At 39.3% G+C, this 22,773-nt stretch overlaps 1 protein-coding gene across 1 annotated transcript in view; it reads right to left on the reverse strand.

The window, feature by feature from the left end:
- Positions 1 to 4,997: 4,997 nt before the first annotated feature.
- Positions 4,998 to 22,773, reverse strand: part of LOC121519887 — a 44,120-nt gene continuing 26,344 nt past the window's right edge. The window contains exons 5-10 of the mRNA XM_041802986.1: positions 21,499 to 21,555; positions 15,587 to 15,880; positions 15,238 to 15,507; positions 13,011 to 13,130; positions 11,426 to 11,469; positions 4,998 to 8,775 (exon numbers count right to left, since the gene is read on the reverse strand). Coding sequence (XP_041658920.1) covers positions 8,095 to 8,775; positions 11,426 to 11,469; positions 13,011 to 13,130; positions 15,238 to 15,507; positions 15,587 to 15,880; positions 21,499 to 21,555 — 1,466 coding nt within the window. The 3' untranslated portion in view covers positions 4,998 to 8,094. The remainder of the gene's footprint in view (positions 8,776 to 11,425; positions 11,470 to 13,010; positions 13,131 to 15,237; positions 15,508 to 15,586; positions 15,881 to 21,498; positions 21,556 to 22,773) is intronic.

The following is a 22,773-nucleotide window of genomic DNA, read 5'->3' on the forward strand; positions in this document are numbered from 1 at the left end:
GAGGCATGGCATCAATTTCCACTGCTATGCTGATGACACACAACTCTAGGCTGCCATCTCCTGATGACACAGGGCCACTTGATGCCCTTTTTCACTGTATTTTAGATATTAAACCATGGGTGGCAGAGAACTTTTTACAACTTAACCAGGACAAAACTCAGGTTTTAGTCATTGTTGCAGGGGACAAGAGAGAGAAACTGGTCAGCAAACTCAAAACGTTATCTTTTAATCCATGTGAGCAGGCAAAAAAATGTAGGTGTTTTATTTGATTCAGATTTCAGGCTGACATCATGAACTGCTATGTCGTCTACGGCAACATTTTGGGGACAGAAAGAGCGAAACGCGATTTTTAAATACGAACCTGCCCGCCAGTCCTGAAAGCTACCTGGAAGGCAGGTGGAGAAGAAGACTGACCTATAAGCTATAAAAATAATGGTTACAAAAAGGAATGAATAAACCCTCACCTCGTCACTGCTGTAGATGATGTCCGGCTCATGATCCTTTTTGGTCTTCACAGGCTCTTGTCGCTTAGTGATGTGATGTTTTGGGGAGAGATCTGAACGCTAGATGACGCTAAAATGCCAAATTCTACACATTGTACCTTTAAAGAACATAGCCCAAGTGCTACTGTTTCTCTCAAGCCAATGCTGAGACATTAATCCATGCTTTTATCACTTGTAGAATAGACTATTGTAATGCTCTTCTTTCTGGTCTCCCTAAAAAGAATATTTCACAGCTCCAGCTCCTACAGAAGTCAGCTGCAAGGACGCTGACTAAGACCAGAAAGAGGGATCACATTACACCTATTTCAAGGTCTCTGCATTGGCTACCCATCTCTTTTACAATAGATTTTAAGATTCTTTTACTGGTTTTTAAAGCTCTCAATGGTCTTGCGCCTTCTTATTTATCAGATTTGCTTTTACCCTATGAGCCCAGTAGAGCCCTCAGGTCTTCAGGAAGTTCTCTGTTAACGGTTCCCAAAGTTAGAACAAAAACTTACGGTGAGGCATAGTTTTATTACTACAGCCCCCGTCTATGAAACAGCCTACATGAAGACCTGAGGGCCACGCCTGATGGTAATGTTTTTAAAAGCAAACTCAACACCTACCTCTTTAGTCTGGCTTTTACCTGAATTTAATACGCTCATCTTAATCTGTTTTAGTAAGTTAGGTTTTATCTTATTCTGTTTTAATTTTAGAATTATCTTTAAGTAGTTTATCCTCTTGTCTTACTGTCTTTTCCCAAGTTCTTAGGTGTTTTATTTCCCTGTTTGAGCATATTGCCGTTACCTTTTAGTGTTTTTACTCTCATTACAGCACCCTTTTATTATTTTACACTTTAACCTAACCTCCAGTGTTTACTCATTTTAAACCTTTTAAATCAAGATGGTGTTTCCTCTGTGCGTACTGGGTACATGTATTTTCCTGTTCTACCAGTGTCTTATTTATGATGCATTTTTGCCAATACTGTGAATGGACTGTGGGGGGGGGGGGGTCGGGCAGAGTGGGTTTGGGTCATACCTCCTTTTATCTTCTTTTAATTTATCTGTCTGTGTGTAAAGCACTTTGTGCTACATTTTCTTGTATGAAAAGTGCTATATAAATAAAGATTGATTGATTGATTGATTGGTGCAGCACTGAAAGGCATCCAAAATTATGCAGAGAGATGGCACAGTTCATGGCGCATAAAGGAATGCCAGGGGGATTCAGATAATGTAGGGACACAGAGAAGAATGACTGTAAGGGCCCATACGAGTTAAAAAGTCCAGGTTTCATTCAGCAGAAAGAGCTTGGAACTCTGATCAGGCTCCATATTATATGCTGTGAGCGATAACTCTTGCTATGAACGGCTTTTTCTCTCTCCTCAGTGGGCTCTGTGTAGTTAACGTAGCCTACTGATCCCAGTACAGGTGACATAACTCTGGTGTCAGATCAGATTTGGTATAACGCTGTTTCTATTTTACAGCCTAAAAAAACAACACTTATGTATATGAGTCATCAACACGTATAAATTCATCAACAGTGGATTCTCCCTGTGATGACGTTGGCGTGTGACGTATACGTCCCCAGGCCTGGATGCTTTGAGCCATGTGAGTGTAGGCCAAAGGGAGGACAGGGAGGGAGTGAAATGGGCTTCAGCACAGTTAGAATATGACACGGTACTGATGGCCTAGTGTGAGTGTGCCCTCAGTGTTTGTCTTTTGTTTTTTGCTACACAGAAAGCCCACAAGCCCAGACCTCAATCCAACAGGGAATTTGTGGTTGGACATGAAAAAAGGCTGTTCACACCCAATCCCTGTGTAACCTGACAGAGCTTGAGCAGTTTGGAAAAGAAGAATGGAGTAAAACTGCAGCGTCCAGATGCGCAAGCCTGACTTGAAAGGGCTGAATTTTGATGCAGTCACTTAACATTATATATTCTTATTTAAATTACATTACTTAGTAGAAAGCTTTTTTCACTTTGATGTCAAGTTATTTTTTCTTTTTTTTTGTCAAAAAGCTAAATCATTTTGACCATGACTGACTTATAAAATCAATAAAGTGTGAAACATCCAAGGGGTGAATATCAGCACTCTAGCTGCATCCATGTCATAGTTACAGGCTCGCAGTAAAACTGAACCACACCCAAACTACTGCTCCTCTCTTGAAATGATCCTGATTGGTCTGATCATCCTCTTAATGAAGGCAAGTGCATCAGCTTGAAGCTTTGTAAGATGGCTCTCCTTGATGTGTGTAATAGAAGACTGCATGAAAGATCAACTTAAGTGGCCCAACATGCCATTCCCAAACATCTTTTGCTACATGGTTGAATCCCTTAGTAAAGAGATAAGATCACATTCACTAGAGATATATATACTAAATTAAACTTTTCATAATATAAATTCATCACAAATCCATGATGAACCTCAAACAATCTAACACTGTTTAGAAAAGGAGAACTGAACAATAAAAAGTATAAAGTATGGACTACACTTCTCTACATTTTTTGATTTAACAACCAAAATCCAGTAATTACTCTCCAGTGTTAATTCGGTCGACAAAAACTATGATTAAAAATGTTCATCGACAGCCTTTTTTCCATGAGAAAGACTAGACAAAGATTAGCCTCCTTTAGTCAAGATGACTAAAACTAGACTTAAATGTAATTTATTTTTTGTCAGACATTTAAAATCCATGATATTTCTCCACCGTGAGTAAATCTGTCAAAAACAATCCATCTGTAACTATTCTGCCTCTCAGCTGTAGAAAGCAGGTCAGGCAGGGTGCAGAGAACACAATACCACAATTAAGTACCAGATTCAGGCAAGAGAATAAATGCTTGGACTAAAAGTAAAGACTAAAATGTGAGGACTAAAACTAAAAAGGGTAGAAATTACTAAAATGTGACAAAAACTAAAAGGTATTTACTCTAAAGACTAAGACTGAGACTAAAATTAAAAATAGCTGTCCAAATTAACACTGCTAGTCTCTTAGTTTCTAACATCTGTTCCCTCACCTTAGTCTCTATTACCAAATGACACACAGTCTCTAACTAAACCCTCTGTTTTGTTGCTTTTCAGAGTCACACAGTGGTTCTGGTCTCTCTCTCGGCATGCTGAGGATCATCATGGTCACAGTCAGTCTCTTCATCATGGTGTGTGCCGTCATCAGTGTTCACGTCTTTGAGAGGCTCAAGAAGAAAGGATGAACCGCTGATTCACCACAACATAGCTGTTTTATACTGTAGTTCTCAGTGTTTAGTGTAAAGTCTCCTCTAGAGGTGTTGACCACAGGTAGTTAAACAGAGCTGATTTTCTCAGGATTTAAAATGAATAACTGTGTTCTCAAGCTTTTTATGTGCAACTCTGCAGGATGAAGGTTGTGTTTCATTTATAAATATCTTAAGATTTTTTTTATTTTTTTTTTTCTTAGATAAACTTTTGTTAGATTCAGAGGTGGCTGGTAGATTTTTATTCTCGGGGTCTATGACAGAATCCAGGGCAGGAATGGGACTTCTTTTCAGCACTGGATTTGATGACTCAGACCAGCCCACTTTAGTTCACAACCTTATACTGAAGGTATGTAAGTGTATTCATATATTCATTGTAATAATGTTCATTTATAAATGAGTTTTTAAAAAGGTCACTTTAATGCCACTGGAAAGCAGTTGTTTATTGCTTCAACTGTTTGCTTTTTATCATCTGTAAAGCACACTGAGTTTACAATTTTTTATGAAATGTGTTATACAAATAAAATTGAATTGCATTTAATTGAATTGAATGAGAGGTCTGCTTGTTTGGTTTAGGAGCAGCGATAAAAGACACTCAAAATTCCACAGAGAGATGGTGTCCTTCATGGTTCATCCAGGGATATCAGTGGGATTCTAAGAGACATGCAGAAGAAGAACAGTCAGGGCTCATGTCTTTAAAAGTTGAGCTTTCACTTAGAAGGAGAAGGGCTGAAAATCTGTGAGCTAATCAGGCTGTATGGTAGTGTGCTGTTTGTTTAGAGATAAATCTCTCTTTCTCTCTCCTCACTGGTCTATGTGTTATTAATGCACAGATCCCAGGTCAAATGAAATAACCCAGTGTCAGATCAGATATTATGTACAACCTATTTCAGCCGTATACAGCAATACTTCATGTTTCCTTAGAAAGAGTAATCAGTTCTCATAAATTCACCATTAGTGGATGCTAAAAACATTAAAATCAGAGGATGGCAGCAGTCACCGTCGTTTCAAACACAGTTATGGTGGCTGCTCCAAGACAGCAGCTGTGATTCTCTACATCTGTAGAGCCTGATAAATAAAATAAACTTCTACTAGAGCTTGATATCTAGCTAAATGTGATGTGTCTGATGTTGAGAGACTTTTTCAGATGACTCTTTCTGCTGACATGAAGTTCTGCTTTATTTCAAGATTATTCACAAACATTTCAGAAGATTTATCTACATGGAAGTTTAAGAACAGAAGCATCAATGTTCAAGATCATCAAATAGCAAAAACATAATAGCTGTGGCACATCACTGATTTAAAACAAGGTTTAATATTACATTTACAGTGCATATATTCACATAAAGAAAATGTAAAAAAATATGTCAGCCCTATTTTACGTGACTGAAATGTCCATGCATAGTTCAGACCTCTCTATATGGCATTATACAGACCACTAAATTAAGAGTGGAGACACCATATTTATGTAAAAAGCTGTTTGTATTTTATGTACCAGTTTTACCAATCTACCGTTATAAAAACTGAGACATTTATCATGATCACCACAAATGCAGCTGCCATCTTTGTTTATTGCACCATGACCTGACACGATGGAAAGGTCTCCTCATACTGCCAATGACTGCTGAGCTACATAAATGATGGTATTTAAATGAAGTAGAGGTAAACTGTTCCAGGAATAAACCTCATGGAGCAGAAATGGGGCCTCAAGTCCATGACTTGGACTCAAGTCGCACTTAAGTCACACACATCAGTGCACAATCTTCAGTTTTTAATTTTTCCATCATGATCTCTTGTCCCCCTGTCACTCTTTTCCCCTTTCCTCCCCTTCCGTTTGACGGTTTGTGCCTCTTTTACACAGCACCAAAGGCTGCTCTCCTCTCTTCCTCGTCTTCATTCATGCTGGACATGACACACAGCTGTGACGCTCACGCACACACTTACACTGAAACACACGCTAAAACATTGGTAGTTAAAATAATATTTGGTTAAGAATTCCTTAATATCATATGTTTATGGGGAACAAATTAATGTTAGAATCTCTGCATTGCCACTTATTGTAATAACTTACTTACTGAAAATGAACGGACATAAAAGACGATAGGAACATTAAAGCTTTAAATAAGGTTCATGGAGGCAGCGAGAAACAGAGACAGATAGATACGAGGCTTTAACAGATACAGTCATGGACGAAAGTACTGGCACCCCTGGAATTTTTCCAGAAAATACAGCATTTCTCCCAGAAATTTTTGTAATTACAAGTGTTTTTGGTGTACACATGTTTACTGCCTTTATGTACATTGGAAAAACACAAAAAATCTGAATAAAAAAGACAAAATTGACAGAATTTTACACAAAACTCAAAAAATGAGTAACTAAGGAGTCCAGGAGATTTCAGCGGAATAAAGTAAAATTACGCTTGATTTTACCCATATAAAGAAATTTACACCGTAAATGATGACAGAGTATGCCGAGAAATACTCGGCATACTCTGTTGAAGATCTGTTTGAGTGAGAATTAGAAATGCTTATTGAGTTTTGTTTTGTTTTTGTTTATGTTTTTTTTTTTTTAGAATAAACAGTTCATTAACAGTAAGTGTTTTTTGCTAGAATAAAATTACTAGCATTAAGGAACTATATCTGACAAATAACAAGAACATGCTGGCCAGGGCAGTCATTAAAGAGGTAGTGAACACTTTAACATTTTTTTCAGCTGTACACTGAAGTATCTGACTGAACTATGATAAAATACATCAATGCTGGTTTTATTTCTGACATTTACAACAAACTGATAACAACAATCTGCATTTTATGGGGTTTTCATTAGCTTAAACGGACATCTGCTTTAAAATATCTTTTCTGAAAAGTTGTGGCTTATGTGATGTAGAAACCTAACTTTATATAAAAGGTAGACTGTTACCACCTCTAACCAACTCTACCATTCGGAGACCGCTCCCATCCTCTCCTGCACCTGCACTGCCTCGGCTCCGGCTTTAGTAATGCCGGTGCTGGAGGCAATGTCGGCCCAAACAGGTAGCGCTCAGGACCACTATGGTCCACCACCACACTACAGCCTGCTTCAGGGACTCTGGAGGGGATAAATCCTCCACCTCAAAAGATTGCTCTGAGGCAGCAGTGCTACAGGACTCTATGTCACTGTCTGGCAAGGGAACTTCACTGTCACTCCAACCTTATCTGGAAAACCCCATCTTTTTCCCCTCCTTCCTCTCAGTACCAAACTGCCCATTTTCTGTGCATTTTTCAAAAGTCTGAAGTGGGCGGAGTTAGCTCTGAGCTGGGGGTTTACTTACACTTTGACATATCATATTCTTTGTTGTTGCTCCACATATTTTCGGTTTTCCTTTACCTCTCTCTCTCTCTTTTTCTCCATCTCCCTCCTCCCCTTACTGTGGGTTTATTTATACTTCAACAGATAATATTCGTTTTTGTTGCTCTGCATTGTTCCTTCTTTCTCTCTTTTTCTCCATCTCCCTCCTCTTTCGGTTTCCCCCTTTAACCCTTTTCAACTCAACACAATTTCAGCTGTTCAAAATCAGTCTGGATCTGCTTGAAGTTCTTCTTTGCCAGTGTAACTTTGTTCAATGTTTAGCGCTGAGCTCATGATGATAAACGTTCGATCATTATAATAATAAAGCTGAGAGTCAAGTCTAAACCTGCCCTCATTGTAAAGAGTCTTGAGATAGCTTTGGTTATGAATTGGTGCTATACAAATAAAGATTGACTGAATCAGACAACATGATAGCAAAGTCCACCTTTTCCATCCAAGCCACAGACAAGGAGCTCATCCATGCTTCAGCATGGTATGATGCATTCAACCTGGTCAAACAAGCTGGATTTTAGTGTTCAAGCATGCTCGGGCACAGGTTGGCTCGTGTGAATTTGCTTTCAACATCAGTCACAGGACTCAAGAGACTCATCAGAATCAACAATGATCAGCGGACGGCAAAGGAAACTGCAGCCAGACGTCTTCATTTGCTGACAGTGCTGTGTGTGGAACAGAATTTGTACAGAATTGTTTCAAGACTTTGCAGGTTGTTCAACTGTAGCATACAGGCTTTCTGGCTGAGTGTTGACTCTGATCTGAGTGCGTGCTTCTTTGCTCATGGGCCCTGTGGGCTCCGAAGGCCCCGTGGGCTCTGTGGACTCCGTGGGCCCTGTGGGCTCTGTGGACTCCGTGGGCCCTGTGGACTCTGTGGGCCCTGTGGGCTCTGTGGAGTCCGTGGGCCCTGTGAACTCCGAGGACTCCGTGGGCCCTGTGGACTTCGTGGGCCCACTGGACTCCGGGGACTCCATGGGCCCTGTGGGCTCTGAGGGCTCTGTGACAGGCCTGAAAAGGAAGTAGGTGGGTGGAGGATCAGCGGAGGCATCATTTGTTGGTCTCTTCTCCATGGGCAGGCCTGTATTTTAGCTTAAAGGCAGGTTGTTCATCTGTAGTGTACAGGCTTTCTGGCTGAGTGGGTGCTTCTTGACTCGTGGGGCCTGTGGGCTCCGTGGGCTCTGTGGACTCCGTGGGCCCTGTTGGCTCTGTGGCCTCGGTGGGCCCTGTGGACTCCGTGGGCCCTGCGGGCTCCATGGGCCCTGTGGGCCCTGTGAACTCCGTCGGCCCCGTGGGCTCTGTGGGCCCTGTGGACTCTGTGGGTCCTGTGGGCTCCATGGGCCCTGTGGACTCCGTGAGTCCTGTGGGGCCTGTGGGCTCCATGGGCCCTGTGGACTCTGTGGGCCCTGTGGGCTCTGTGACAGGCCCTAAAAGGGAGTAGGTGGGTGGAGGATCAGCGGAGGCATCATTTGTTGGTCTCTTCTCCATGGGGAGGCCTGTATTTATAGCCTTAGAGGCAGGTTTTTTAACTGTAGCGTACAGGCTTTCTTGCTGAGTGTTGACTCTGATTTGAGTGGGTGCTTCTTGACTCGTGGGGCCTGTTTGCTCTGTGGGCTCTGTGGGCTCTGTGGGCCCTTTGATGGGCCCTAAGAGGGAGTAGATGGTTGGTGGAGGATCAGCGGAGGCATCATTTGTTGGTCTCTTCTCCATGGGCAGGCCTGTATTTATAGCCTTAAAGACAAATCAGAAGAATGGTTATTTTGCTGTTTCAATTGCTTTATTAGTTTAAATTGTGCTGTCATGATGCTGACTTTGCTGATTTCATGTTTGACAGTAAGCAAGCAGGTTCAACTACACTCCACAATATACTAACAAACTTTATGATTAAAACTTATGATTCTTTGCTAAACTGCATATATGTGTATTCTGTATACAAATGAGTAATTCCAGGGATATTTTTGGAGACTGTATTTTTGTTTCACTTTTCCAATGCCTTCATTTTTCACCACCAACATCAAATAGGACATAATAAGATCCACAGTCTGCTGGGATTGTCATACAAGACAAAATTAGCTTGACTTTCTTCACTCTTAACACTGGATAGAGCATGCATCAGATAAAGCTCCTGCATCAGAAGCACCAAATCAGTAGTGTGGAGATAGTTTCTTCATTTGGCTGGCAAATGCAGATAAAAGGGATGAACCTGTAGAAAAGGCTCTGCAGGTTCAACGAGTAATGAGAAGTGGCAACTGAAGTTAAGTTTTCTGCACTTCTTGCCAACATGAGTTATCAAAAGGCCACAGAGGTGATCTGGATCTAACACAGCATGTTACTTCAGAGAAGGACAAGAAGCTCGCGAAAGAAAAAGATGGAAGCACTATCAGTCTGTTTTTGTGACATTGATGACACCAGAAGATGAAAAACGGCAGTGAATGAAGCCATCATGTGTAAGTGTGCTGGAAAAGTGGACTAAAGCAATGACAAGTTGAACCTTTAGTCATGATTTTTTTTTCTGTAAAAAATGCACCATATGGACAAAAGTATTTGGCTGGACCAGTTTATCATTAAATTCAGGTGCTTCAATCAGACCTGTTGCCAAAGGTGAAGAAAATCAAGCATCTAGCCCTGAGGTCCCCATTTACAAACATTTGTGATGTAAAATGTGTCGTTCTGAAGAGCTCAGTGACTTTAAGTGTGGTACTGTGATGGATGTCACCTTCACAATAAGGTCGTTTGTAAATTTAATCTCTGCTGGGTATTTTCACAGTCAACTCTAAGTTATTTTACAAAGTGGAAGCATTTAGGAACAACAGCCACAAAGCAGAAAAACCTCACTGATTCCATAGCTGAAGGGTTCTGAACTTCCAATGCCAAGCATCAGAAAGAGTGGTGTAAAGCACATCATCACTGGTTTGGAGGATGCTGGGAGAACATTACCTGCCTGGCTGCATTGTGCCAACTGTGACGTTTGGTGAAGAAGGGATAATGTATGGGGCTGACTGTGCCCTTATGCACGAAGCAAGGACCATACACCTTATCCACACGAAGACTAAAATGATATATTTCAATTTGTTTTGAAACCATTTTCTGTAAACATGGGATCATTTCAGGAAATGTCTGTGCAAGCACAGTACCACTGAAGCCTGTAGGTAGCTCTGTAACGCTGCCATGGACATGGACCAAAAAGAGAGAAGATTACAGAGCATGCAAATAAAGCATTTGTGCCATACACAGAAACAAGAACATGTTCCAAAGTCCAATCGTGTTCACGGTAGTGGTAAAGAAGCATCAGATTTGTAATCCACAATTGTTGTTTTGCCTGGACCCACGCATGCAGCTTAAGTCAGCTATGCTATGTGTGACGAAATCGTTTCTAGATGCAGCTGACTGTCCACACAGAGGCGAAACAGTAGGCGTTTACAGATTTGTTCACTCTGGGACCCGGTTTCAAAACGTAGCATTTATGGCCTCCCAAAACGCTGTTTCTGTGTGCATGAAATGTCAATACAACAAAAAAATCATGTGTGTACTCCTGAATACACGTCTTTGGGTAGGTGGGGCCTAGGTTTAATGAGATCAGTGTGGAAGAACTTGACTGGCCCTCACAGAGTCCTGACCTGAACCACATCGAGCACCTTTGGGTTGAACTGGAATGGAGATTGCAAGTCCAACATCAGTGCCTGACCTCATAAATGCTCTACAAGATGAATGGGCACAAATTTCCTCAAAACACTCAAAAATCTTGTGGAAAGCCTTTCAAGAAAAGTGGAGGTTGTTATAGCTGTAAAAGGAGGGGAACTCCATATTAAAGTACATGTACCTGAATACAATGTAATTAAAGTCCCTGTAGGTGGAATGGTCAGGTGGCCAAATACTTTTGTCCATATAGCGTACATCTAAAATGACTCTCAGATGGAGGTATGTGGTCTACACTGCTGTGGCACTCCAAACTACATATCTTGTCCCTGATTTGGCAATGAAAAAGTTGGCAGCCCTAAACACAGAGGACAACCTGCAAGGCAACACTGCAGCACATTGGAAGAGATGGACTGTTGTTCATCTTGAGATTTAATCAGGTTCATCTGGTCCAACACAAAGCAGTGAAGCACAAAGAAAGCAAATCAACCAGAGACATGAGTTGCAGGCAGGTAGGAGCAAACAGCAGATCCTGAAACAGTGGTTAAGTGCAAAGGTTAGCATAATACAAGCTAACTGTTAGCATCTTACATCATAATTCAGAAGTGTGCACAGGGATAGGCAGCAGTAATATGATAGTGAGCTTTTATATCTCTGATCTATTTCAGATTTGCTCCAGAAATTCTGAACTTTGATGTATCTGGTGAATTCTGAGGAGAGATGTTTTAAAAAATCTTCCACTTACCTCGGGATCTGCATAAACCGTATTTTCCATTTCTTCTGGTTCCTCTGCAGATCAGTTATAAAAAACAACGTTAAAAATGACAATACTGGAGCTGCTTTTTAAGAGCAATTTAAAGATTGTCTACAGTGATAGAAGCAGTTTAGCAACTTAATTATTGATAGAGTAAGTAAAACCTTAGACCACTTTTTCAGATGAAACCCTAGCCATGGGTATTTAACAGTACTACTTATAAGCTAGGGTCTAAATATTGACATTTTACAACAAAGCATTTAAATTATACATACTTCCCTTTACAGCTTTAAACCATCTGCTGCAAATTGAATAATTTAAAGATCTAATTGATTGATCTAGTGACAGGTTTTTATGTGGTGCCAACGTTCACCACCACAGGGCTCAACAATTACCGTCAGCTTTTTCATTAGCTTCATCAATAGCAGCCATCAGCCAAAATCTACAGCTTCAATAATATACAAGCTGGACTCGTCTACATGACCATATATCTTGATTTCAGACTCAGGTTGCTGGTTGTGAGTCTACCTAAATGGTTTCAACACTATGGCTGATGATCTCATCTAAGAAGCAGCATGGACTGATTGATATGTGGCTGATTAGGGACACTAGGCTGTTTTCCATGATGTTCTAAAGGATTATTCTATTCCAGAGCAGGTGAACCTCAGCTGAAATTCTAGGGTTTAGTTTATATTTAATAATTAACAATAGGTAATGAATAATGAAAATTATGAGCTCTATGCACGCAGATAGCAGAAACAAGTGGAGATCAAGGCTGATAGAGCGTCTGTTTGAAAGCAGTAGAGTGGAGACAGGATGGGTGCAGAGGACAAAAAGAGTGCACAAATACTGCAAAACACAAAAGCACACCAACATAATTCAACACTTAAAATAGGGCAGAGATTTGAAGCTCAAAAATGTTGCACAAATGACAGCAAGAGTCAAACAGAATGCTCTTGGTGTTTGGATTTCTACATCACAGCTGATGTTATGGTTCAACCTCCAACACTCAAGGAATGAAGATGAGACTTGAATAATGAAACATACAGCAGGTTTTGAAAGTAGAATGAAAGTAGAATAAAACATTTTGATGAAAAGGTAACAAGGCTCATGTAAAACGAAACGGTCTACTTACAATGATTGTGAGTAACATTATTAGGCTTGCAGTCCTAAATTAACAAGGCTTTTATTTACCACCTCACCATGTGTGTGTTGCTGCATTACCTCTGCCTTCAAAACTTTCATATGAATGGGTCAGAGTTTGCTCACGGGGGCCTGTTTTGTGTGTACACAACTTTTCGAAATGTTTTTGAATGAGACTCCTGTGCCGTCCCTGTGGTGAGTTGATTTTTAATAAGCTCTGCTAAAATTGTCTTAAAGGGTTCATTTGTTCTTCTAACATGTTATACTGTCCGTGTTACAAATCTGTTGAAATCTTAGAATGAAAAACCAAACAAATTACAACAATGTTGATCTATCATTCAGTAATTTAGGTTATCAATGTTATGCTTTGCCACTTAAAATCAGTTTCTTGAGCAGAAAGCTTTTAGAGCAACTTCTCTTGAATTTGACTTACGTTTTCTTTTCCACTGTCGACAAAGTAATGCTCCAACAATTACTCCAGCCAGAAGGACGACGAGGACAACAGCAGGAACGATGGAATAGAGAGTTGCTTCATGGATCTGCTTGTGATATTCTGGATTTAAAAAGACAGGGCAGCTGTATTAGAAATTCAGAACTTAGGACTTAGATCTTAATCTTGGTGCATAACTGAGAGTGTGCTAAACCTTCACATCTTCTAATTGTAAATTTAAAACCTTCAGTTTTATTTGAAAGAATCCAAAAAGATAATATGGAGAGGCACAAAATCCACATTGATTGAAGTCCAGTGTGAAGTTTCCACAGTCAGTGATGATTTGGGCTGCCATGGCATCTGACTGTGTTTTCTGAAGTCCACAGTCAACGCAGCCATCTACCAGGACATTTTAGAGACCTTCATGCTTCCTTCTGCTGATAAGCTTTATGGAGATGCTGATTTGCTTTTCCAGCAGGACTTGGCACCTGCCCACACTGCCAAAGGTACCAAAAGCTGGTTCAATGACCATGGTTTACTGTGCTTGATTGGCCAGCAAACTGGCCTGACCTGAATCCCATAGAGAATCTATGGAGTATTGTCAAGAGGAAGATGAGAGACACCAGACCCAACAATGCAGGTAACCTGAAGGTCCCTATCAAAGCAACCTGGGCTTCCATTACACCTGAGCAGTGCCACAGGCTGATCGCCTCCATGCCACACCACATTGATGCAAGTATTGAAGGCATGAGCATACTTTTCAGAAGCCTGAACTTTAAAACCTTTCCTTACTATAACTATAGATAGATCATGATAAGGGAGTGATAATTTGTATTTGAAATAAATTAATATTGAAAATTTATATTAGAAAAATCCATCTTTTTCCCCAAACGTCTCACAGGCCAGATGACACCTGCTGGCCCTGGACCTGGCCCGCAGGCCGCCATCTGGAGATGGCTAGTATAAAGTCACACTGGTTTGTTAACAGGTGCAGAAGAAGAATGTCTTCTTCTACGGCAAATTGTCGGTATATTTAACCAGTGGGACTAAATGGCGCATGCCTAAAAATTGTATTCAGATCAGATTGAGATGCATGATCACACGTATCTGAATCGGATTGTATCTTCCATCGTCCATGTGTACAGAGACATTTTCATCTCTGATCTGAATGACTTTAATCTGATTGTGAAAAAATGCTCACATAACCACAGCTACTATCACCCCTGGGCCAAGGAACTAAAAACTGTTTTCAAAACCAATAACATGTCGTTCATTTTTTGAAATAAGTTACTATGTGACTTTCAGGACATTAAGACTTCTATGTTTACTAAATACAGACAAAAATGGTCTGTGGATATATATGGTGTAAACCAAAACTATGAACATATTGTCTTATGAAGAATAGCTATGATTTAGAGTCTTATGTGAAGGATTATCTCACTATAAAACAGGGATCATTATGGACAGAGTTGCGCTCAGGAACTTTTCTCTGATCCATAGAGACTGGCAGGTTTAATGCTATTCCAGAGGAGGACAGAGTGTGTTTGTTGTGTAACTTTGGAAAAACTGAGAACGAGATCCATTTTCTGTTTCCCTGTCCAATTTATGATGACTTAAGAGATTTACTTTTTAGGAAAATATCCTTAATTAATGCTGACTTTTTCTGGTTTGATGACTGAAAAACTTGAGTTCTGTTTCAGAAAAGGAACCTTTGTTATAGCAGAATTTATCTGCAAAACCTGAGAGAAAAGGCAGAGTGTATTGTTTACTTCTGAGCTGGGAAAAGATCACGCAACTTTGTAATTGTTATGAATTTATCTTTCTGTAAAATGCTGCTATTGTATTTCTGGTGTCTTATAAACCCATGTGGGTTAGGCACTTTTTGTGCATGACATGTAAATAAAGTACAATAAATCAATCAACTAGTCTGCTCTGCAGTTAGGATTAATAATGAAAAATGAATGTCACTGATCAGTTTAGCTTTAAACAAATAAACTCAGCAAGGACAAATCATTTCTGCCTTAAATCAATGCTTAGTGTCTATAGTTTGTTTAAAAAAGTACTTTTTTTCCATCAGTTTACAGTGAAAATTTGTTACAATACATACTAACATCTATTAGTCTTAAATCATGGCAGTGTTTCTGTAGCCAAGGTTGTTTTTTATAAGGAATGTAAACTCCAATATCTCAACATCTATCTGAGTGTTGTCTAAGAAAGTTGTTAGTCTTACCAGGAGTCTTTCCACAAAGATCTTCAATCTTTCTGGCGTCCACTTCCAAGCTGACCTGGTTGCTATGGTTACAGATGACAGAGCCATTCTCCAGGTAGATGTCCAGAGAAGCACCAGGTGTGGTTCTCTCTCCTCCCTCATGAGAGCAGGTTTGGTTTCTACATGTGAACGTGCTGCTGATGAGAGAGTCCAGACTTCTGCAGATCACTGTGAGGTTAGACCAGTCTGAGCTGCAGGATTTCACCATCAGTTCTACTCTAGACACTGGATCTGTGAGAATCAGAGTAAATGTGAGGAGTTTATAGACAGAGAACTACTTCATCCACATTTATAATGTGAGGAAACTTACCCTGAACTGTGACCTTGTGTTTGGCTACATCAGTGACACTGGTAACACGTGCTACATAAACTCCACTGTCATTCAGCTGAACATTCTTCAACAGCAGAGAGTGATTTTCTGCAAAAAATTCAGCTCTTGATTTATAACTCCCAAAAGCTATTGGTTTGCCACCATAAGATAGTTTTCCAATAGGAGTTGTGCCATTAAAACCCCATGTTAAATCGTGCCCTTCTTCTTTCAGTGTAACTACTCCCTTTACATCCAGGAGTAAATCCGTTCCTGTTCGTTTAAACACAGGAGTCTCTGCAAAAAGAACAGAAATCAAAATCATTTATATGATCAGAGTAACTATAATCAATGTTTCCATGTTAACAATTTGTTATTTGAAATATTGGACTTGAATGATGATGTTGAATGCTTGGTTTATGTGTCAGTTTACTCATGTTTTTAGCTCAAACTTCCTCTTATGTTTCTTTGTTTATATTTAACCCAGCACTTGATACTTTATTTTTGCTTCTTTGATGCTCTGCTGTATAACTTTAATTTTACTGTACTTAAATTTTTGAGAAATGTACAAAATAAATCAACACCACACACCACAGCAAAGGAAAAACAGTATAACAGCCATGATTGATAATTTCCCCATTGTTATAAGGTCTCTGTGACGTCAAACCCACCATGAGAGCTAAAATAAAGTTCACACATTTTACTTTGATACTTCAGGTTGTTTACCACACAATCATCTAAATTTGAGAACCATCAGATCTCAACTAATATTGACATTCAGCCACTTCATGGTTCATATTTACACTTGAGAATTAGAAATTTAGTAGTGTCTTGTGTTGATATTAGATAAAGGCAATGAGATGGTTTTATTTTATTAGCTGACCATTTGATAAGTGTTTATTAATACAACTTTATTTTTGCATCATAAAATACAATTTACAATACAAAGTAAACCTTGTAGGACAGGACAGGACAGCAGTATTAATGCTGAAATCATGGATATTAGCCTTCATACAGTGGCTGTTTTATTTTTTAATCCTTTAGGGATATCTGTAAATCTATCAGACCACCTGTGGATGGGTAAATGAGCCCTAAACTACATCACCACAATAAAATAACATGAGAATAATAATGGAGCTTGAAAAGAAATGCAGGATCAGTGAGTGTAAGCTCAAACAGATAATAATTTATAATATTTATTACTTTGATATTTAGATCAAAGTTTTACCTCAGGCTTAAACAACTCTGTGATTTATTCAGTGTTTAGTTGTATGGTTAATGAGTCTGACCTTCTTAGGCTGTATTTCAATGTTATAATTTTTCTCTTTTTAACTCTGTAAAGCACTTTTAAATTCTCTGTTTTACAGGTGCTCTATAAATAAAGTCATCTTCAATAAATATCTGAAATATTTAAAGTAGTGTCTTATTTATACAAGCCTTTTCTACTGTAACTGTGAATATCAGATTTTTAAAATATCGTTTGTAGCTAAGATTTGAGGATTTGGTCTTGGGCTTGAATTGAAAATGTCTTTTGGTTTTAGTCCCTTTGATATTTATAGATCAATTAAAACTCCAAAAATGTATTTTACTTAACTTAAACTGTTTTCTTTCTTTTGACTGATTTAATAAGCCGAATTTTAACAGTATGTAAACTCCATTACAAAAAATAAACTCATATTAATGCTATTTCAGTACTTTGATTGATTTAGATACAGATAAAACACCTACAAACTTTGAATGAAGGACATTGACTTATTTCAGAGTATTTTCAAAGAAAAGAGGGGTGTAAATGATTTTAATTTATCAATACCAAAATCAACATTTTTCATTTTCTTCATGTGGCATTTGAACATGTCATGATTGCATGCATACACCTTATTTTACTATTTTCCTAAGATTTCTGTAATCCCTCTTGGAATTTCCATGTTAACTCAGGAAACCCAGCTTTATTTTCCAACAAAAAAAAGGCAAACAGGTAGAAATTTGGGACAAATAATGAGATTTACTTGTTACCAAAGGACACCTTACAAAACACATGTATGAGTATACTGTATGTCCCCTTAGGCTTCCGTGATTTTTGCCACCTTTTTGAACATCAAACATTTGTGACCCACTGAAAAGAGCTTTGTGACCCAATTTGGGTCCCAACCCATTAGTTGAGAACCATTTTTTTTATATAAAGGAAGAAATAGATCAATAACAGTAACATGGATTTGCTGATGCTACTTCAGTCGTGTCAGGAGAGGACGAGTCAGCGTACAGCTGAGGTGGAAAAAGTTTATGATTACTGTACTCAAGTAAAATACAGTTACTCAGGTTAAAATCTACTTATGTCAAAGTAAAGGTACTGGTCCATAAATCTACTCAAGTAGAGGTAAAAATTATTCAAAGTTTACTTTAAGTACTGAGCAGCGACTGAGGAGATGTACTTGTGATCTTTTCTTATTTGTAAGAACAACAAGAGAACAGATATCAGGCCAGGTTGTTCAGGTGAAGTCACACCTCTATTATTAAGTCAAACACTCGGTAAAATTTACAGGGTTAATAAACTCCTAAGGGAGTTAAATTCACACTTTAAAAGTGTCAGTATTGGCAAACACTACATAAAGCTGAACTGCACATGAAAGTGTTAAATATTTTACAATATGACAGAGCTGCAGTAACACTTACAGTGGTAAGGTGGGTCTCTCTGAACAAAACAAGCAGAATCAGCCTCATAGCAAGGGAATGCATTCTGATGAAGAATATTAACTATGGGTCTCAGTCACAGGCAGGAACTCTAATTCAGTGGATAACCTCACACATGATCCAAATGAGCAGAAGAACCGCAGCAGGGATCACTGAACAACAACGCTTATTTTAGTCAGAGTGGAGTCAAAATAACTCAGAAATATTTAACCCTTAGATATCAACACTCCAGTTTTTGCTTTGGTGATACTTTTTGTGAGTGAGAGAGAGTTGGCATGACTTTAACCTCAGTATTTTTGTCACAATCCGTGCTGACTTCACTCCTACAGTGTGAGCATGCAAACCATGAGTTATCAGCACATAAATCATGCACAGTGGTCGTGTGATCTAAGTGGTTCAGTCACACAGTATGAGCTGACATCTGACCACAAACGTCACAGGGTCATCTTAAAATTGCACAGTGGCGCGCCAGTAGTCGAGTGGTTAAGGCGCACGCCATATACGCAGGCGACCTGGGTTCGAATCCGGCCCGTGGCACTATTTCCTGCATGTCTCTCCCTGTTTCCGACTCTATCCACTGTCCTATCTAATAAAGGCCAAAAATAAATCTTTAAAAAAAAAAATTGCACAGTGAACATCAGACTTTACTGGATCTGCAAACAAGAAAGCTCTGCACAGAGTAGTTAAAACAGCTGAAAAGATTATTGTTACCCTGACTAGAAGAAGGCTGCACTTTACTCAACAAGTGTCTAATATTTAGTTTTTATCCTGATTTTAGCCCTAGGTTCTTGTATGCTTTTATTACCTTTTTATTATATTCTTAATGATAATTGTCCCCTATTTATGTTGTAAATGCTGAGCTTACACTGACAAAGGACAATATTCTATTCTACTTTATTCTGTTCAATAGGAATTTTATTCTTGATGCCAAACTGACAAAACAATTTCATTCTTAAACTTAAACACCTGCTGCAGCATAGAAAGGGCCAGTGAACATTAATTGTCATTAACTGTCTGCAGTACCTTTAAAACTACACCTGAAGCGTAAATTTCTCTTTTATGTTTTGTTTTTAAGTCATACTGTCATTTATGAATTATAGCACTAAATCCCTATCCTGCAAGTTATATAAAAAATCAACCTTTTCCATCCTTGTTAGGAGGCAGAAGGACACAAACTTTTTGTTTAGTGGAACTTTATAATTCTCTAAATTATGAAAAGGTTTGACAGCATTCAAATCTACATTGGTGTTTTGGATAAATAATGCTTCTGACTGCCTGATAAGCAAATCCACTAGAGCATGTCCTCTGATCCTCCTTAGTTTTCCCTTGGTGCAATCATCCTCTCATGTTTTTCTTATCACAGCTATTCGTCTTCTTTCCACCAGATGGCACAGTTTTCTCAGCCCAGATCTCATAATGCCTCGCTGATCTTTCTAAATGGATGAAGGGATGTTAAGCTCAACCTGTACAGGACTGAGCTTGTTATCATTCCAGCCAGTCTCACCATGAAACCACAGATCAATATCCAGCTTAGATCAAATAAACTCATGATCACTAATTCTGCCAGAAATCTGGATGTCATGATGGATGACCAGCTAACCCTAAAGGTTCATGTGACCTCGATTGCTCTGTCTTGTTGATTTACCCTCTATAACATCTCGAGCTTTGACCCACCTGACAGAGCATCGACACAGCTCCTGGTACAGGTTCTTGACTACTGCAACTACAGGCCTCCCTGCAGCACATCTGGTCCTCAACCAACCCAACACAGCTGTTGTGGCATCAGCTCGCATCAAATTCAAATCTCTAATCATTTCTTATAAAGCAGTAACTAAAGCTGCTCCTGATTACCTGGAATCCCTGATCCAGGTCTACACTCCTTCTCGTCACTACACTCCACCAGTGAAAGGCGCCTGGTACTTTCATCACATCAGGGCTCTGAGTCACCAGCTCAACTCGAATTTCCCTCGATGGTGGAGTGAATTATCAATTTTCATCCAATCCACAGAGTCCCTTTCTACTTTCGAGGGAAAATTAAAGACCCAGCTCCTTAAGGCCAGCTCAGACTACTTTTTCTCCCTTTGGGGAACTAATGTGTGCGCTTTATTTTATTTTATTTACTTTATCACATTAAGCGCTATCTGAAGGAGAGCCAGTCCATGTTGTCCTCTGTCACGATCCCCGTCTGTTAAGTTTATTTTTTCACTTTTTTCGCACATTCATGTCTGTTTTATTTTTTGCTTGTTCTAATTTCTCTTTTCTGTTTTAGATCGATCATGCTCCACTCACCACGCCCCGCCTCTTCCTTACTGACTCTCCTTACCTCTTGTGTCACTCACCTCGTCCCCTCCCTCTCCTGTTCTCCGTCCTGCACGCTGCTCCTCACACCGGTCCTGCATCACTAATTAGTCATAGTATAATACTCACCTGCTCACCCACCTCCTTTGTTAGTCCGCTGACCTTCTCTGTCACGTACCAGCTCTCTAGTATACTCACGTGTTTGTTTCTTTTCGATCTCGACCTCGCCAGCCCTTTTGACTCCGCTCCTGTCTGCTGCTTATTTGTACCTTTGCCTGTGAGTTTTGGAACTTCTGGGTTTTGACTTCGGACTGAATTAAAGAATCTGAGTTTTGCCTCACGTCAACCTGTCTCAGAGTCTGCATTTTTGGGTTCTGTTTATCTTGTGTTCTGGTCCATGGTTCTTGACATCCTCTGGATACATCTATAATTGTTATCCATAATCCAACCAGTAGTTGTGTCTGCCCACCACCAGTTGATTGTTAACAGATATGTTTCTTTAAAGGTGACATTTTTTACCCCTTTAAGACATGTCTATATTGGTCTCAGAGGTCCTCAAAACATGCCTATGAAGTTTACACATTTTCTGAAAGGTGGAAAAAGAAAGGGGAGGAGCAAATGGAATTTTCTGGTGCTTGAGGGGATTGTGGATAGGCGAGGGGCACAGATTTTTGTTAGAAAAGCCTGAAAAGTGATTTTTGCATAATATGTCCCCTTTAACATGAACTATGATCCTGTCTCTCTCAGGATTTTTAACTTCTAGAGTCTTTATGAGACCCAAACAGGCACAGGCCATGAGGAATATCATTCTAAAAAAAAAAAAAGAAAGAAATACACAGAATGTATGTTTAGATTAAGTTTTAAGGCCTTGCCATAAAGACAAACCCCTAAACAATGGACACATACTGTAAATATGATGAAGTTCTTACCTTGGGCTTCACATGAGAAGAGCAGAAACAGAGCAACAACGACGATGGAATCCATTTCTCAGAATAAGAGAAACAGGAGGGGAAATAACCTCATGCTGCTGTAGATGAAGAGTCAGCACTTCCTCTTTTTTTCATGCAGAATCCCCCCCACCCAAAAAAAAACTATTGTAAATTTTAACTAGCAACCTTAATTCTCTTAAACAGGCTCGTTCTGTCTGCCACAGTCAGAAACTGTCACAGCAGTTAAAAACATTCAAACTTTATGACTTTATCTTAGTGTTTTATATTTTATCTGATTGACTGTCTGCTTTTGAGAGTTAAACACAGCACCTTTATTACAGACAGTCACAGTGCCAGTCAACAACTCCACCTCGACGCAGAAGAAGGGTTGGTTTCTTTCTACCCTTCAGTCTGCATGGCTGACTGGTGGAGACAAAAGTAATGGATCAGGGATTTCTTCACTGAGTGCTGATCCTCTTTGTAGGGCACTGGTATCTTGTGTTTTTTCAGAATCTAGAACCAATCAGGCGATTGCTGCTTTAGTCAGAAACAGAGAATCTGGCTCAGTGTTGTCACAATTATCTTGTTGATCCTGCTTAAGACTTCTAATGAGAGACGCCAAACAGAAAAAACCCTTAAATAACTGGAATCAAGTTTATTTAATCATTCATTTTAGCGATTATAGTCTCAGTTCGTCTTCATTTTAAGCTCTCTTTACATCTCTCTCTTAATGTTAATTAGGGAAATCACCATTTCCCAAATCAGTCTCATCTTTGCTTCACCCACTGTGTCCAAACCATCATTATTCAGTTCAAACAGAACCATCATCAATAACTTACAAAATCTCTCTCTCTCTAACCTCGAGTGGTGCAGCAATCTGTCAAGTCCCCCTGTGTTTCTGTCATCTAAAGCAGTGGTTCCCTCCCTTTTTTCCTCAGAGCTCCACCCACTTTTCTGAGGAAAGCTGAGACCCCAGGTAACAAGGAAAATTAAAATCGATCAACATCAGAAGAAAATAAAGATAATCTGATAATCTGATTCAAGAAAAAAAAAAACCTTTAAATTCCTAAATTTGAAGTCATTAATTTAAGAAATAGAGTTAAAGTTGTGAATTTATATGAAGCAAAACTTTTACTGAGAATTTAATATTCTAATATCTGAATTCTGACTTTAATCTCAGAATTCTGACTCTCCTCATTCTCCCATCCTCATTTCTTAGTCTGTCAACTGTCCTCCTCTATCTAATAAAGGCACAAAGGGCCCAAAAATAAATCT

This window comes from Cheilinus undulatus, linkage group 13, assembly GCF_018320785.1.
Source record: "Cheilinus undulatus linkage group 13, ASM1832078v1, whole genome shotgun sequence".
NCBI classification, from domain to species: Eukaryota; Metazoa; Chordata; class Actinopteri; order Labriformes; family Labridae; genus Cheilinus; species Cheilinus undulatus.